The 19,635-nt window shown below is 34.7% G+C and overlaps 1 protein-coding gene across 4 annotated transcripts in view; it reads right to left on the bottom strand.

Annotated features, from left to right (window-relative positions):
• LOC130452518 (maternal protein pumilio-like) overlaps window positions 1–18,247 on the bottom strand; it is a 341,105-nt gene extending 322,858 nt beyond the window's left edge. For 2 of the 4 annotated variants that reach the window (XM_056791846.1, XM_056791848.1), the window contains exons 1-3: window positions 17,952–18,228; window positions 15,812–15,999; window positions 15,207–15,485 (exon numbers count right to left, since the gene is read on the bottom strand). In XM_056791846.1, coding sequence (XP_056647824.1) covers window positions 15,207–15,485; window positions 15,812–15,991 — 459 coding nt within the window. In that variant the 5' untranslated portion in view covers window positions 15,992–15,999; window positions 17,952–18,228. Of the gene's footprint in view, window positions 1–4,851; window positions 5,113–15,206; window positions 15,486–15,811; window positions 16,000–17,951 lie in introns of those variants that run through there. The other 2 variants (XM_056791847.1, XM_056791849.1) reach the window with 2 other exon arrangements.
• Window positions 18,248–19,635: the final 1,388 nt, after the last annotated feature.

Below are 19,635 nucleotides of genomic sequence, written 5' to 3'. Positions count from 1 at the left end.
GAAAAGAAAAACAAAAACTATACAGGGGCAACAACATCGGTTCATAACGATGGCGGCAACAGCGCAACGAAACGCCACAAATACCGACGTTTGCAGATATGGGAGAAGGATGAGTTGAGGAGTAGCAACACCATAATTTTATATCTATTTCGATAATTTCTATGTGCTTCTATTAAAAATAAACGGTACTTTTTACCAAGAAAAATGAGAAATTAATGATGAAACGTTATTTGTAATCAAGTAAAAAATAATTGATCCCCAATTTTATCTTCGAAAAAAAAAAATACAAAATAGTATCAAAAGTTTCTTCATTGTTTAAACGTAGTTCTTGTAACAACACATCACCCAATAAGTCATACGACTAAGAAAAACACATTTTTTGTCAAAAATCGATTTCATTCGATTAACAATCATTTAAACGCTTGTCGAACTTCTCGAAGCCGTATTTGTAGGAGGATTTGTCTTTTGCCTCAAAATAGACTTCAGTTTCAGCAATTGCTCCTCCATTTGAGTTGAACGAACATTATTTTAAGATCAGCGAATAGCCAGTAGTCACTAGAGACCATATCAGGGCTATACGGTGGATAAGGAAGCAATTCGGAGTGTAATTCGTTCAATTTAACTATCGACCGTGAATCGGTGATTTGTTTTGGTGAAACGGTGTTTTTTTCTTCGACATATGAGGCCGTTTTTCCTTAATTTTTGCCTTCAAATGATTCAACAAGCCTATGTAGCATTCGTTATTGATTGTTTCTTCCATTTGGAGGTGGACGATGAAGAATATTCCCTGCGCGCCCCAAAATACTGAAGCCATAACCTTCGCAGCTGACTGTTGTGTCTTTGGACGTGGTTCACCGGCTGCAGTCTACTCAGATGATGATCGTTTCGATTCCGGAATGAAGTGATGGATCCATGTTTCATCCATTGCCACATATCGACGCAAAAAACGTGATTTGTTACGTATGAAAATGTTCTGAATCATCAACACGTTGTTGTTTTTGATCGACTGTGAGTAAACGCGGCACCCACTTTGAAAAAAGCTTTCTCGTGTCTGCACCCACTGCCTTCTAATATCTTTACGGCCTCAACTATCGCACACAAACTCAATTTCAATGGATTTTTTAAATGTTTTCTGGGGTAATAACATCAATTCGACGACCAAAACGTTTCTCATCATCGGTACCACGTTTAAATTCAGTAAACCAATAAGAAATGGTTCTTTTCGATTGAGAAGAGTCCGGATAACACTTTTGAAGCAATTGCTGAGTTTGCACAGATTTTTCTTTATCCAGAAGCAATGATAAATTAACATACAAAATTGTTTTGAATCTATTATTTTGAAAATAACAAAAGTAGCTTTACTTAAATGGCGGTCATTTTTTTCCGACTAATCGAAATGTCATCTTGACAGTTGGTACTTCATAAACGTCATAAAGATTTGACAAGGGCAGCGCCATCTGTGTGTCAGTCACACGACTTATTGAATGATGTTATATGTGAAATGCAGTATATATAGTAAACATTGAAACTACTACTGATTTCAACAATTAACAAGAAAATAAGAAATGGCGGTGTTTAGGATAATTGAATGAAATTGTTAACACACACCAATTACTCAATTTCAAGTTATGTTTTTGTTATGGTGGAGAAAAAATTATATCATCTCAATGTCGACGAAGAATAGAATTTTTAATCGCGGTTTACGCAAAACACAATTGTTCATTAAAATTAGAATAATCATCGAATAATTGCGTTTAAAAAACGTCAGATCGTTATCAAAACACAAGGTCGTTCGACTGCTATTTCGGTCTGTGGTTGAGGTAATATTTTTCGCAACAGGAAGTTTGAAAGATAAAATTAACGGCGGGACACCTCAAGTTATTATTTTTAATTTGGCAAAACTTTAGTCAGTCATTCAAAATCGAGTAGATTCTGTAAAACAAAAATGATTTAGGGAACGGGAACATGAAAGACGCCATAATAAAAAGATTCTAGGAAACGATGGCGCGTTCACAGAAAGAAAGTCTAGGAAGGGAATTTGCCGAGTAGAGTTTAGAAACTGAGAAATCAATGACCAATCACAAAAATTTGAATGAATGAAATATGAAGAGAAATTAAAAAACTTGGAATGAGGAATAATCATTAAAAAGGAGTTCTTCGAAATAAGAACGCAATAATATAAAATAAAACCAAAAAACAATAAAGAAAGGGAGGAAAAAAGACACTAGATATAAAAAGTTGATAAAAAAAGAGGAAGTCATAGAAAAATATATGAAAGGAAGAAGAGGAAGGAAGAGAAAGGAATTTCAGGAAAAGGGAAAACAATTATGAAAAATCTGAGAAGCAAAGATATAATAGTAATTGAGAAAAGAGTCTAAAAAACGCGACAGCGGAGTCTAAGTGATGAAGGAGCAGTCATAGAAAAGGTATCTAGGAAAGAAAGAAACAATTAAAGAAAGGGAAAATTGTCTTTAGAAAATTTGCGAAAGGAGGACACAATAATAATTAAAAAAAGATAACAGAGTCGAGGTTATGGGGGAGCCGTCATATAAAGAGTGTCTAGAAAGAGGAAGCCAGAAAAAAGTCTAGAAAAGAAGGAAGCATTTCAGGACAGAATCATGGAAAAGTGTCTAGGAAGGACACAGAGTCCGGGAAAGGATGATGTAATAATATAAACACAACACAGGGCACAATAACATGAAGAGTCTAGTAGTAAACGAGGCAGCAGTAATAGAAAAAATCATAGAAAAAAAAAGAGTTTTGGAAGGAGCAGTCATAGGAAACAGTCTAAGGAAAGAGTACTTGTAGAAAGGGAAGGCACGTCGTATAAAGAGTTTAGAAAGAGAAAAAACAGCTGTAGAAAGGATGATCAGGGCAGTCTTTGGAAGAGTATAAGAAGGAAAGGTGTTATGTCAGAAAACGAGGTTAGGAAGGTAAAGAGCAGTCTTAGAAACTAGGAATCTAGGAAAGGTAGATACAATTATAGGAAGGAAGCTAAAGAAATGGTGAAAAGAATCATAAAAAGTATGCGAAAGGAGGATACCTACAATAATAATAGTCTAGAAAACGAGACAGCAGAGTCAAAGTGATTGATGAGAAAAAGGAATCTAGGAAAGGAAGGACCAATTATAGAAAGGAGCTTTAGGAAGGGAGAAAACAACCACAAAAAAATCTGGGAAATGAGGACATAATAATAATTGAGAAAAGAATATAAGAAACGACAGTTGCAAAGTTTAGTTAATGAGGGAGAAAGAGTGTAAAAAAGTATAGAAAAGAAGGAATCACTCATAAAAGCATTTTAGGAAAAAGTGTCTAAGAAGGACACGGTGTCAGGGAAAGGAACAATCTAGTAAATCAAACAGCAATCAAATAAAAAATCATCGAAATAAAGAGTATTGGAAGGAATAGTCATAAAAACAGTCTATGGAAAAGGGCACCTGTAGAAAGAGTCTAAGAAGAGAAGGGTTAGTCGTGGAAAAAGTCTAGGAAGGGAGAGGACACTTGTAGAAAGGGTCTCAGAAGGGCAGACTCAAGAAGAGCCTAAGAAGGAGAAGATCAGTCTTAGAAACTGAATCTGGAAAAGAACGATGAAATGAATGAACAGGAGGACACGATAATATAAAGAATCTAGAGGGAATAGCATCAATAGAAAAAAATACCACAGAAAAAGTCTGAGATTCCAGAAAAGTAGGGGCAGTCTTAAAAAGAGTCTGAGAGGGAAAGGGGTTATCTTAGAATGAGATTCTAAGAAAAACTGTTATGGAGGGAAACTGAGTCTGGAAAAAAACGAAGAAATAATTAAAACTGAAAGGCCCAACAGACAAGGAGTCTAAAAACGGAGTTAGCAGTCACATATAGAATTTAGGAGGGAAACTCTAGGAAAGAAGTGTATAAAGGAGGCAGTCACAGAAAAAACCTGGGAAATAAGCACACAATAATGTCAAGAATGTAGTAATCAAATGCGCAGTCGTACAAATAGTCTGGAAAGGAAAGACGCAGTTATCGAAAATTATGAAAAACGGTGATAAAATTATTTAAAAAATAATTACGGAAACGCGGAGTTATAATAATAAAATCTAGAGCAAGCCTGACTAAAAGAGGACGCAATAAGAAGTTTATGAAATTTATTCTGACCAAGAAACATGTGTATAAATTTGAGATTATATCCCAATGGACGCGAACAGAAAAATACCAAATTTGAGTTCCCATTCCAATTTCCTTCATAACGATTCTGTCAGTGGTCAATATTCTGTTCATAATTCCTATACATCGCAAGGAAATTTTGTTTTAATAAAAAAAAAAACAGTCTCAGAAAATTTTAAATACAATAAAACGTAAAAGTATCGACCACCATCGCATGTGAATTTATTATACAATTAATTATACCCAACATGAATTATTCCGCAAATACGACACTGCACTATTAAACGAAGAGAAAAATTTTACTAGAATGTGTAGCTCAAGATAGCGACGAGACGTCTCGTTCCGAGGTAAACAACACACGAGACGAATACAAAAAAAAAAAAAAAAAAAGAATAAAACCAAACCAATACGGACAGACGGTCGTGCCTCGTACCCACCTTGAGAATAAACTCTACCTGTCAAAGAAACGAACGCCAAACCTGTTGCACCAATTATTATAAAATGAAATAAAATTTTAGAACCCGTAGGTAGGAAAATCACAAATTATTTCTTATTCATATTGCAATTATCTAGAAAAAAAAACGGTCTACGCAATCAGACAAAATTCAACATTATGCTTTATCTTTCAGGTGCATAGAACACACCCCTTTTCGGTACATAAACAAACAACCAAAGGTATCATCATATATATATATATATATTGTTTACCATGTCGGGTCCCATTTCTTTCATATCCTATTAAAATGACATTATTCCTTTAATGCACTTTGTCACAAATTTATTTTATTTTCTTTGTATATTATCGGCACTGGCGAATGATGCACCACAAAAACAAAAACACAACCGGCGTCTTCCCCGGTTCACTATTATCCGCTGTTAGAGGTGCGGCATTCAGCGTCAGACTGAACTTAACAAAGAACCAACGATATTGACGCGCCTGCGCGACGCTGCAATGCGAGAGTGTATTTGACCGGCTCTCGCAGCAGGCGACGGGTTTTCGCTTCTTCGAGAGCTCGTATATTGAGGATAGAGGTGCGTAACAGCGTTGCCATATTCAACAAATAATTCTTCTCGATATTATTACTTGGAAGTAATTGATGTTATAACTTTTGTTTTCTTTAACCGTTTCTATCTAGTGGCGGGTTACAACATTTTTAATAGTTTCATAAGATAACAGTAGGCTCAAAGTTAATAGAGCCAAATCCGCTGCGCATTTCATTGGTAGCGCCTCAAAAGTTACAGAAAAATAAGTTTTTGTCATTCATGTCTAAAATCATATTGATCTTGAACTTCTGTAGGTTCTAGTGCATTGGTAGATGATTTCATTAACTTGCACTTCTCCAAAGAAATGAGTCCCGATAAATGGGGGTCTGCAGGCTAGCTCGGTGTTCATGAGCCACGTCTGCCTGTCGCGTAAATCTTGCAAATACTGTTCGTGGTGGTGGATTACGCTGGACAGCTCGGAAGAGCATCAATCGTGATAGTATCGGTAAAAAAGAGTCAGATCGGAGACCTTTCTTCTATGCTCTAAGCTGTCCAAGTGTCTGGTCAACTCTGGATTACCTATAGGTCGAACTGCTTTCTCCTAGAACATCTTCAAGGTACGCTTGGGAGTCGAGATCTAAATATGTGAGCAATATGCTAAAGTTGGACGAGTCTTGCCTTGTAGAGGATTATAAGGTGTTATGGGGTATATAGCTTCTTGGTTTTAGAGGTTTTTTGAAATTGCCTTGGCAAAATCGCCACGTGTCTCTGTCAGAACATATTGCTTTCAACTGCAACACCCAACAAGCGAATTTACGGTGAAGGTGATATTTTATGTCCAGGCAGGACCGAATCCTGAGCAGCACTGCCAGATTTCTTTATATAAAATGGCAGATTGCTTCCACCCCATTCCAGAATGTTTTCAAGATCGGTATTGATGATGGTGATAGTTTTGATAAGTAGATCGTTGATGTACAGGGAAGATGCATCCCTGGGGAACGCCAGCGTTGACCTCTGAGCTGTGTACATCTATAGCGAACCGGATGGATCAGTCTTTGAGAAAGCTACTAAACTAAGTGGAGACGACAAACCGTACGATATTCATGTATTCAGAAAGTTGTAATGCCAAACCCTGTCAAAAGCTTTCGATATGTCAAGTGCGATTGCTCTGGATTCTCCATATTTCTCTATACCTCCAGTTTCTACGTTAGTAACATAAGCCAGCAGGTCCCTGGTTGATCTACCCTGATTAAGTAGCTCAAAGTTATCAATTATTTTCGCCAAGTCACCTTTGGAAGTTAACTGACAGTTGAATCGCCGAATCACGCAAATGTGTTAATTCTCCCGAATTATTTTGTTATATACTTCTAAAAGTCAACACATTTATTTAAGAAGTGTTATCGTGCAAATTTCAACCTGGATATTCGCAAAAACGATAAATGTGCCGCACATCTGCTACACCTTATGTCACAAAAATTAGACTTGTTGGTTTAATGGACTATATTCCGCAATGCCTTTTGGTAAACCAGTGATATGCGACTGTTATTTTTGCTTGACTTATATCAAAGACTCCTCGAAGAAATCGAACCATACGGTAAAATATCAGGAGATGTCTTCTGTAATAAAAACAATCCCCCATTCGGAAGAAGTTTCTGTACCTTCTCCAGTTTATGGTGTTGAAGAAAGTTCGAGCAGTTGTGAATACGAAGAAATGGAAACAGAATGCACAGCTCCTGTTAGTCCTCAAGCATCGCATTTGATTAATCAATTAGAGCTTGATGATTTGGATTTGTCTAAAGAAAAAGTTGAAGTGTTAAGTTCAAGACTGAAACATTGAAATCTGTTCAAGACGGGAGTTAAAGTTACCGTGTACCGTAAACGTCACAGCTCATATGTTGATTTGTTTCCTAGAGGACTTAGTATACTGTAATGATATTGAGGACTTGATGTTAAAACTGGGTTATGAACATAGGTCAGAGGAATGGAGAATTGATTCCTCAAAGTCTTTTAGCTTAAAAGAAACATCCATTATAATAGTGTTAAAAAAGATAGAATACAGCAAACACCAATGGTTTAGCTGTTCAGTTTTGGAAAATGTTGCATTGGGCTTAGGCTACAAACTGGCTACACGAAATATTGTTGCTTCTAACGCAAGTGGAAGAGCCAATAGATAAATTAACAAGAACTGTTTACGTTCCTGGGCAAAAAAATGTAAAAAATGAATGGTTGGCGCACCAAATTAAGGTTAATCAGGAATTTTGTAAAAGCCATGGACAAAAGCAGAACTAGTTTCAAATTTTTAAAACAAAAACTTCCTTCTTTGAGGGCAGCTACCTACCACAAAAACAACCACCAGTTTGGATTGTCTTAGTCTTGGAGTGTTTCTGCAGTAAGACTCCATCTGTTTCTTTTGCCGTTCGTTATCGATGTGGCATCTCGTGAAGCCACAGAAGGGTTCCGGTCCAAGGTATGGAGTCGCTGCCCCTCTATCCGCTTCCTCATTTCCTGGTTTACCACATTACTTTGTTAGCAAGTACTTTTAGAAAATGTTTACACTCCCACGCCAGTTTGTATGTGCACTTAAAAGCTTTCGGGCCGCTTGGCTATTTGAGAGAATGTAGATGTGCTTTTTAAAGCAGTTTCTATCCAAACACTCATAGTACATTTGTTGATTGCTACCAACTCTACCTAGAAAATGGCGAATTATATTTCTAGAGGTATGTATGGCTTGCATTTTGGTCCAGAAATGTCCAGTCCGCTAGCCTCGAAACGTCTGTGTACTAAAGAGATACAGTTTAAGCTTGCGGAAGATTTTTATCGATCCATGATTGGCTACCGTTAGTTATCAGTTCGAAGAAGTATCTTTATCCAACATCCCAATCTTGCACCTAGTTATTATAGCAACACGGCGTTTTCAAAACAACGAAAAGCTAATATAAACATGCATTTCCTTCTCCAGTAATTGCTACTTGTACAAATAAACCCTCTCCCTAAAACTACAACGCATAATAGGTCCATAAACACAAAAAATATTTTGATAAAGCACCTAGAACAATATGTAAAGAGTATTTGGCAACATCGCCACCTAAACTACTTGACAGTCAGAGTAAAAGCTCTACCAAAGACACGTACAAGAGCCGACTACCGACTTTTATTAGTGAAGACAGCAGAAAGTTTAATAGGTATAGATAGACATATCACTTTTTTCCTTGTCTTGCTTCTGTACCATTATAATTTCTCTCCATCCGGTGAGGACTCGAAATGGTCAAACGTTTAAATGAATCGTCGCCAGCGCGTTCTATACGGAGTGAATCAAAATCATAACTGAATAACAGAATATGATGTCTAAGCGGTTGTTTATGCGTTCCAAGAAACGATAAAATAAAAATCGATAATTACGTATTGGATAATTTCTGTGTCGGAGATTTGAGTGGAAAATCGTTAGCGTCTAATGGGAGCCTCCTTGAAGAAACAATTATTTGACGCGACGACTGCCAATTAGAAATAAATAAGGAAATCGATGGAATATTGAAATGTTCTCGTAACGGATTGAAATCCCATAATTACTTCTACTTATTCGATTAGATTAACAAATGAGTTATCGATGTATACAGAGTGATCAAAAAATAGACAAAAAATAGTGAGCAGATTTGAACTGCACATTATAAAGGTCTAGGAAGAACTCAGGCAGTCTTCAGAAGAATAAAAGAAGGAAAGGTGTTATCATAGAAAGAGTTTAGAAAGGAAAAGAACTGTTATTAAAAGTGTATAGGAAATGAAAGTAGTTATACAAAGAAACAGAAAAAGTCTTAGGGAGGACAGAAAGGGGACAGACGTAGAAAGGGCCTTTGATTGGGAAAGTCTCTAAAAAAATGTAAGAAAAATATAGAAAAAGTGTTTATGAATGAAACGAAATCTAATGAACGAGGCAGCACCCATAGGAAAAATGAGTATTAGAAGGGACAGCCATGAAAACAAGTCTTGAAAGAGGGCAGACATAAAAACAGGCCTTGAAAGGGCAGACAAAATGAGTTTAAAAAAGTACAAAACGTTCGTAGAAAGGGTCCTTGATTGAAAAAGTCTTTAAGAAAAGTGAAGCACAGTCATAGAAAAAGTATTTATGGATTAAACGAAATCTAATAAACGAGTCAGCACCCATAGAAAAAAGAAAAACTATTAGAAGGGACAAACAGGTCTTGAAAGAGGGCAGGCATGGAAAGAGTCTTAAAAGATAAGAACCGCTCTTAAAAATGAGCTATGATTGAAGAAGACTGACTCTAGGAAGAGAGAGAGCAGACATAGAAAAAATCTTCAAGGTAAGAAACGTTCGTAGATAAGGGCTATAATTGGAAAAACTCTAGGAAGAGAAGGGATGGAAAAAATCGGAATCTAGTTAACGAGCCAGCAGTCATAGAAAAAAAAAGTCTTAGAAGAGATAGTTAAAGAAAAAGTGATTTGAAAGTGAACAGATATAGAAAGAGTCTTAAAAGGTAAGAAATCTTGAAACGTACAGGAAAAAATGAGTCTTGGAAAGGGGCAAACATAAAAAAAATAATAACAGATTGGTTTGCTATAATTACTTCTGCTTATTCGGCTGAATTAAATGAATTATTGATGTATACAAGGTGATTAACTACCCGTTATTTGCAAATATAATAAACAGATTTGAACTGCACCATAAGGTACTCTGCGCGGTCTTTCGATGACCTACGATATAATCCCGGCGGTATAGGATGAGTTAAACGAAGTTGGTTCGCTACATTCAATCTAGAACAACGCATAATATAACGTGAGTTAGGTCTCAATCAAAAAGCTTGTTTTCGCGACTCTACGAAATGTCTGGGTCTTTAGGACGATTAGAAATAAATAACAATATACTATAATATGTAATTTCGTGCGGTATGAAAGTTTTTTTCAACTAAAACGTAGACCATTACTATATTATATAAATTTACTCAAGATAGTGATGCCAAAAATGATTAGATTTGTGGTTATAAACAAAAAAATGCATTAAATTGTTTTGGAGCTTGGAAGGAAATAGGAAACTTCGATTTAAAGCACAATTGTCAGCACGAAGATTCGAGAATGACGCCAAAACTTTCACAACTTTTTATTTTTTCATATTCATTTCAACTTTTTCTAAGTACTAGACCTTTAATTGAAAATATTGAAAGGTTTCGTATATGATGAAAGGATAAATATTTTCAATACAATATGAAACCGGAAGAAATTTCATGGAATGATACAAAGCGACGTAAATTCAAATTAGTTGGGATCTATCATCGTAGATCAGTTTATTCAAATACGACGAGTGACCGAAAAGACTATATGAAGAAAAATAGAGCGTACCCAATAGAAAAAAATACAGAGTAGTTAATTTAGAGCAATCGGGAGAAAAACAACCTACAATGGAGAATGGAGCGACGGGGTTTCGCCCCTTTTGCGCCCCCTTTCACGATTTATCGATTAAACGTCACCGCTGCCAAACGATATTTTGTTGTTCACGGTTAACTGGCTTTCATTTTGATATTAAACAGTTCGCGAATTCGATTAGAAACATGGGCGGAACTTTTAAACTTTTAACAGCAATTAATATTATCTTATATGGTGCTTTTTTCTTCAAATCACCTTTTTGGAAGATAATGATGCTTCAAATATCAATAACTTATAGACTTTGTAGCTTTCTCTGTCTAATAGAATATTTCGATTGTTCAAATTTTTTTAGAACGCGCCCGTTTTTTCTCAAAATAGAACCTTCGAAACAGACTAGTATATAAGACGTCTGAAAATCGGGAAAATAGTTTTTATATAATATAGGTTGCAGTTTATCACCGACATGTATATGTAGGTATATAGAAATTTGGGGTCTCGTATACACTGCGACGCAAAGGATCTATTGTGTCCGCCTTACTTGCTGCGATACTGGAGAACCCAGTGTTTACAGCTGATCCATCAATCCTACTCCTTTTGAAAAGTCTAGAATGTGGAATGGCTATAATTGTAGTATAGGTCTCTGGAGTTTCTTAGTGTTTAACACTCCGAGAGAATGTGGATTGAAGTTTCTTTCTGTGTGCAACAAAACCTTCACGCTGCATTATCTTCTAAGTCTATCCATCTTAAAGTGTCCATTGAAGCGACAGATAGGACTCCTGTAAGTATTCGTAGATTGTCTTGCCTGTCTCAGCCCCTGTAGGTTGCTTCTATCTACCTTCTTTTCCAATGCTTTTTCCATTATTCCGTAGCTGATACTACAGAAGGGCTTGTCTGCCTCCGTTTTAGCGAGCTTATCAGCTATTTCATTCCCCTTAGATTCGGTGTGACCCGGAATCCATCGTACGGTAATTTTATTTTTCTTGGCAATCCCAAATGAGTTTCGATTTTATGATATTGGAGCTTAGATCTCGAATGGCTGCTTGACTATCGGACAGGATGATGAACTCCTGTTTGGGATAGTTCCTCTCTAGATTGAACTGAATACATTTTTCAATTGCATAGATTTCTGCTTGAAAAAAGTGTTTGGTTCTGGATCCGTACACTCCTATTGCAGTTCCGACTGCTGTTTTTGATCCTTATACCATTTAATGGTATTTCTGCTCATTTCTTGTATGGTGTTTTGCTAAACTTGCAACGTCCTGAGGCATGTCTCAGGGTTGGTCATTATTTAGGGATGGTTTTTCTTTGATGATTCCGTCTCTGAACATTCTAAGTGATGTTTTCTCTGCCACGCTTTCCATTACTATGTGGAGAGGTAGGAGACTACTTGAGAAGATCGTGTAGGATATCCAGATTAGCGCATATACGAAATGAAGATATAGGACGGAGTATAAGGAATCAGGCGGCCGAAAAAAGCATTGATGTATCAAGTGCAGAATAGACTAAGGCGAGGAAGACCTTCAAGGACCTGGAAGGGATGGATTGAACAGACCATGAGAGACAGAGCTATCCAGGAAAACGAGTGGATAGATAGAAAACTGTGATTTACGAAATGCGGAAAAGAAACTGTAGGGGATCTCAATAAAAACTAACGATTACTCACAAATCACGAGTATTAAATATAAATTAATTATATAGTGTATTTACAATATTTAGAGAAGCATTTTTATGAATTAGATTGTTTAAATTCATCCCATCCATTAGGATAAATTAGATATAAAAATAACATTAAACGAATATATATGAATCGATAAAAATTAGCAAAAACTTTTGTACGAAAGAATTGGAGCTCAAAGAAAACTTCCGTACCCACGCCTATGGTATTCGATGTTAAAGAGAGACAAGTCTAATGTGGAAAATGGAAAATGTATGGAAATAAGATGCCAGACGTTGATGACAACTATGTCAACATTGAGGCTTATATATTAATTGAAATGTTGTTGAAAATCAATTTTGAATTTCTTGATGACTTGGGAAGTTCACGGAAATTGAGGAATCTTTGGTAATTTCTTTATTTAATTTTCGAAAAAACGTTTATCGCTCGACAATGGACTTTGAATCAAGAAAAGTAAACTAACTGAATTCGAAAAGATATAGATGAACCTTCTGTCTTACTAATCAATCGCTTCACATTTAAGACACCATCTACATACTACAGGCATGATCTGGAGTGCCCCTTTTGGATGGAGGAGGAATAAATAGCAGACTACAACATCGGTGAAAGTCCAACACTTTTAAGTGAGGGGTTCAAACATTTGAGCAAGCCTTACAGTGACATTAAAAGTCTCAAGTCAAGGTACCTCCAAAAGATATTGGCCTTTGGTAGTTTTGATTGGTCTATCATAAGGCATCACTAACCCAACTATGAATTATGAGGTCCCAAAATGTCGACGATAAAATGTAAGTTTAAAAAAAGTCATCTTGGTCACTATTGAGAACCAACACCAACAGAAGAATGATCAAAGAAAACACACATTCAGCAACAAAGTTGTGCACGTAGGAAGGAACATCACGTAATCAACATTTATTAAATCAATGAAAAGTTCATCTGTTCAACTCGATATACTTTTATTGTAACCTTTAGCAAGAATCGAATCTTCCTAGATTATTCCTCACAATATTTTTTCTATAAAAAACAAGGTGTCAGGGGGCTCTGGAAATCTTTCCAATCGGGATAAGACAGAACGTAAAGAGGACCAATTGTGCACGGAAAGTCTTTGGACTTTGCATCTCCATAAACTGGCCACCAAGAGAACTAGATACTCCCAATACGATTGGGGAGTGTGTGATTTCGATCGTATCTTTCTTATGATGACCCTGTTGAAACTGAATCTATCTGATCTAGATCGGGAAGTCTTCTCCTAATCCAAGTTGGAAGATATCATGGCGATAGATGAAGCATGAAGCAGGGTGATTCCCCAAGGGCACCGCGTCGCACCCCACTGTATGCAAACCTTATTCCAGCAAGCGGGGCTCTGCTGGAGTGGACCAACTCTTCTCTAGCCTTCAATAGCTGCTCGTGGGAACAACCATGGAGAAAAAAAAGAAAAGAAAAAAAAACAGCTATAACAAACTACGAAAACTGAGAAACCATACACCTTTCAAATAAGAATACCTCATGAGTAAGGGAAACAGGGAGAAAAGGGATCGCCTTCTACAAAAAACATGTTAGAACCGGGACAACCAGTAGGCAGAGGCGTGGACTCAGTTGAGCAGGATGCCCTCAGCGAAAGGCTTGCACGAGAGAAAGCAAGAACCAAAGCTTTGAAGCATAAACGTAAGGGTAGTGAAACAATAAAACTACCCTCAGCTTCAAAGAGAAAAAGTGGGCGAAAACACCCCTTCAAACTCTTAGAAGGGCACATATGCAGCTGCTGTCAATAATCAGAAAAGATCTGCTAAATGTATCAACCCAAATCTACGAATACTGTCGATTCAATGGATACCTAAAGATGCTAGAAGTTGCAGATAATGTGGAGTGCAATACAGAACTCCAGAGCACTACACTTGGGAGCATATGAAATAGAAGAAGAAGATCTTTGGCACTACAGCCATCCCACTTTCTGGACTTTTGAAGTAGTGGGTTTAACAGATCAGCTGTAAACACTGGATTCCCAAGTATCGAAACAAGAAAGAAGGACACAATAGATCCTTTGGATCGCAGTGTTTATGATAACCTAATATCTACATACATATATATACAAGATGTCAATTTGTAAATGTACTAGCATCTACAATTTTGCCCCTTTTAGAAACTTCCAAAATATCCCTAGCCACTTGACACTTATTTTGAAATGTGTTTGATTTTATGTCAATTCTCAATCCTTTTCCTTGTAAAACTAAACATAACTTTATGTAGTTCCTATCAATCGCAATTTCCAAGAGATTGCATCAATGACAATATTGGATAACACTCATCTAAAGCATGTCGAAGACCAAAAAGACCCTGGTTTTATGGTATTGTAATATATACCTATAATTAGAGGCCCTCACCTAGTATGAGCTCTTAATATCAATTTTAAATACGTACAATTTAAATTTAAAGTTTTACCATTTAAAATGAATGTAAAAAAAATTTCTTTTTCCAAATTTCTAATGCTTACTTTATACAATGATGCAAATCAGTTTAATAGGGAATTTTATGTTCTTTGAATTCACTTTAGAGTTTTTTTGTATAACTCATACTGGTTCACCAATAGGAGTCTGTGAAGCACAGCTTTTGGAAAAAAATTTTTCTCCTATTAATGAACAGATTTTGGAGAGCATAAAATATCCCACAAGGTTCATCAAGTGAGCATTAGAAATTTGAAAAAAAAAATTAATATTTTATGCTCAAACTTGGCGAGATTTTTTTTGTTGTAAGAGCAAAACTGAAATGGGAGGCTCAGAAAAAAGGCAAATTCTCTTTAGTATGTAATACAGAAAGCACAAGCCTCTCATAAATCCTAAGAATAATATCTTATTGAGGACAAATTATTCTCGGAAAATTCCTGGGTTTTTTATACTTTAAAACAATGGTAACCATTATGTTTCAAAATATTCCGAGCTGTTCTATCAGTTACATCAAAACGTATAGAAATTTTTGACAACTTTTGAATAGAACAACATTTTCAATATTTTTGACTAAACAATATGTTAAGACTTACCTGATGTCTCATCTGTTGGTGCAACTGCTGCGTCAAACTTTGAGGAGGCAAATAAGGTGGATGATGTAGAGGTGGAGGTGGCGGCAACTGATTTGACATATAAATGAATTGTTGTTCGTGGAGACCTTTGTTGATATTTTGCCCACCCATATCGTAAAGGGGGGGCATCGCAGCCGCGGCGGCAGCCCCGGCACTGCCCATATATGAAATGCTGTTAGGAGGAGTAGCCACTTTGTTATTCACTACAGTAGGGTATTTCCATTTCTGGTCATGTTGGTTCTAAACCAAAAAATATATCATGTAATTAGAGTTCCGATCTATTTATTCATATTAATTCAAATTTGATACAGTAGAACCTCTATGACTCTTTCCATGTAGTCCCCCAACCTCTCAAGATGCAATTTTACTCAATAATTATAAAGAAATACTTAATAATTATAATAATCTCTTATATTCAATAAAATGTTATGAAATTTCTTCCAAAATATGTAATATACATGCTCTATAAATCAGAAGAGATTAAATTTTGTATTACAATCAAATTATTGAAGCCCCACTGTACCTGACATTATGATATGTGCTTATTTTATATTATGATTACTTACATCAACAATTCCTTCGTCTCCAGCCCATCGTTGCTGCTTTGGACTGAATGAAGGAAATTCCGGATCTGGTGGTCTTTGAAAAATGTAACCAACTGCAGCATCATCTTGTGTACGATGCAGCCCTCGATCCATTTCAGCTTTTATTATGCCATCACCTTCTCCGCCCCCCAACCACTTCATTGGTGTCTCTAAAACAATATATTTTCAGTTTATCACATAAATAAACATTTTATATACATTACAACTGAATTCACTTTAAGACAACTAACAGAAAAAGTGAGATTTGTGTTGCAGCAGTTGATTTACAGAAAGCCTTGGATAGTATAAACAGGGAAAATTTATGGAAAATAATGAGGAATCGAAAAGTTAATAAACAATTTATAAACATACTTAATAATATAAGTATATAAGAAAGCAGACAATATGGCATGAGTTAGTGGGAAGACAACAAGTAGTTTTATAACTTACTGAGGATTGAGACAAGAAGCCCATTAGTCATGAACAAAGAAGCTAAAGAAGGAAAAAAACACACATCGGATACAACAGAGTGAGACCTACTAATATTTGCTAACACAAAAGAAGAGTTACAAATCAGAAGTTACAGAAGCGGAGTCATAAAATTAAGCAATATTGGCTTTTGGTAAACATACCTATGCAAAAACAGGAACTGGAAACAAAGAGCATTAACAGGTCAAAGTATCTAAGGACAATCATAAGACAGAGTATTCTTCATAAAAAAAGAGGCAACAAAAAATACAAAAACAAGGATCTCTATATCAGTACTACTACCAAAAATCAAACAATAGTTGAAATGGTTTGAACACATAGTGAGAATGAAGAAGGACAAAACAGTTAAAGTGATATGAGAAAACAAAACAAACAAAAAGAAGACTCAGTCCCAGAAATGAAATGGAGAAATAGCAAAAAAACTGGAAAAAGAGATACTGTTTACACTACCACCACACCAATACTCACATTACACTGTAATTATGAGTTTTGGTGTAGTGATAATGTAAACAGTGTATTTATTATGAATATCAACAATGGTTCCAAAAAGGAAGCGAAAGATAGAAATGGAGAAGAAATATCACCTCTACACCTATGGCAGAAGAGGTTATGGATAATGAGTATAAGCAAATAGAAATTATCACTATTGTATTAATGCAAAGCAATATTGTCTACTTATTCTCAAGTTTATAAATGTGACATTCTAAACATAACCTACAAAAATTTAGTAGTATTTACTTATTTTGGTTTCAACTTTATATATTTAAAAAAACAATTTTATGATGTTACAGAAATATATTTTTATTTAAACAAATCAACAAATTGATTTATAATACCATTATTTATATTTACCACATCACTAAATACATATTTTTGTAGACACTTTCATTTTCAACTATGTAAATGAATTATTTGATTATCATTAATACATAGTTTAATCAAACTAATAAATGGGTGGTATTGACAAAGGTGCTATTTAAGAATCAATTAAAATGTATTTACATTCAATTTTTTTGTTTAGAAAGCAATCAATTTTATTAAACTGTAAATATTTCAAAATATTCTGCTGTCAAAACGATATATTAGGATAACATATATTGTATACAAATATAACTTGTATGTACGCCTTTACAAGAGGCTGACTGCTACAAAAGATAACAGTTAAGATAGTTTCAAATATACCAACAACTTGACAATTCTCTTTCTCTCCTGACATTCCTTGTACATGAGTTTTATTTATAATATTTATAATATATTTATAATATATAATATTTGTAATATTTTTTTTAATAAAATGGAAAATCGATATTTTTATAAATAATGAAATAGGCTAGACCATGAAGTAAAAAACATTATCGCCATCTGTCAAATCCCCTTAAGATTTTCGAAAGTTTGCAGTAATGATTACATCAAACTTACATATGTATTTAAAAACGTTTATTTAAACTAGCATTATAGAACTAATTTAACTCAAGTTTGAATAATCTGAATTTGTTTACGATTTGACATTTTGTTATTCCCGGTCCTAAACAAAATAATGGCGTTTTGACAACTACCAATAACACAAAGAATATTGTTGTTAATCTTTAACTGCCACTCGAAACTAACCAATTTCCAGCAAACATAAACTTACCTATTGCTGATCAGGAGGCACAACTTATATCAACTAATTGTATTTCTCGAAATTTTCTACGATCTTCGGCGTCGGCTTTGTTAAGATATTTTCCACTGTACACAAACACTATTGGAATTCACAATTTGTACACTATTTTTTCAATTCACGACACAAAATATTATCACTAACTATACAATAAACTATATACAATTTACAATAACTACAAGATTCGCGATTTACGCCATTTATACAGGATGAATTTTAAGGATTTAAAAATGACAGCAATTTATGAGCTCTCTCGCCATCTTGTAATTATGCGCACGCATCATGAAACTGCTGTTCTTTAAACAAAACTTTAAAGCAACCACGAATACACAATATTCTCAAGCAACAACTGATTATAGATAACCACCAATACGAGAAAAGTTCCATATCCTTTTCAACTTTTTTTTACTTTTCAAACAAACTATAAATGAGAGCAGATCATAATTAATAATAAAACGATGCTATCCTTTTTAAATATCGTTTACGTTTTATTTGAAATGACCTTAAGCAGAGTTTTTGTCAATATAGCAACTTTTAATAACTAAAAATCGCTTCTATTTATAAATACATATTTTGAACCTGTTTCTGGTTCTAAATATGTAAATTAAAGAAGTAGATACAAATAAAAAAGCTAGTAAGGTACGTTTCGGGGTTTGGCGAATTGACACCAGAAAGATTATAGTATAAACCATTAACCATTGGGTAGAATATATTGTTAGTTATTCAAGTAAAAGTTTTGAAATAGTTTTTTGTCCTTCTATCACGCTACTTTCTCCCTTTAAAATTACCAATTTTTACAAATTCTGTTGAATTATGTGTACTTACCACGACATAATAGCAATATCGAAGGTAGTAATTTAATTTAGCCCACGATTGATAAATATAAGTTTGTAAAGGACAACCATACAATGTTTGTAAATGGGTTACAATAAAAACTATGTCATTGAAACCAATATTCGTTTGCTGTATAATTTGTTGTACCAATCATTGAGAAGATATGTTTTTAAATGCGATCATTTGATTGGTGAAATCATGGAAGGTCAGTAAATAATTAATTGTTATTGTTGTTGTAGGGTATAGTTATATATAGGTATGTAGGGTATTTTAAACGATTTTGCTATCTGAAAATAATTGAGATATAAATTATTGAATTGTATATTTAAAATAAATTACATTGATATATAAGTAAATAATAACTATATAGATTTCTACATCGTTATAATAATGTCTAAGTACGTCGTTAATTTGATAATACCTTAACAGATGGTAGGACGAGTCATTGTCAAACTAGATGTTAACGAATCGTGAAAACAATTTATAATTGTACTTTACGTGTTTCTTTATGAAAATATCACTTGAGACTATGCGTGTATGTTTATATATAATATCCATTATTTACCTCTAACATTATGGAATTCTCCTGTTTTCGTATCAGAATACGTAATTTCCAACAAATTCTTAAAATTCTCATGTAATGTGTAAAGTTTGCAAACGTTTATGAACTAGACATTTTATGAACATACGAGTACATGTAGTTAGCAATGAATAGGAAAAGTTTTAGTACCATTCCCTCACAGAAATACATTTGTTTGGATTAAGCATTTAAAAATCATATTGGTAAAAGTGAGGTTATTCGCAGCGGATATAGAATATTTAT

Source organism: Diorhabda sublineata, chromosome 1 (genome assembly GCF_026230105.1).
Source record: "Diorhabda sublineata isolate icDioSubl1.1 chromosome 1, icDioSubl1.1, whole genome shotgun sequence".
Classification (NCBI taxonomy): Eukaryota; Metazoa; Arthropoda; class Insecta; order Coleoptera; family Chrysomelidae; genus Diorhabda; species Diorhabda sublineata.
Note: the sequence above shows the minus strand (reverse complement) of the source record. Positions and strands in the feature narration are given on the sequence as shown.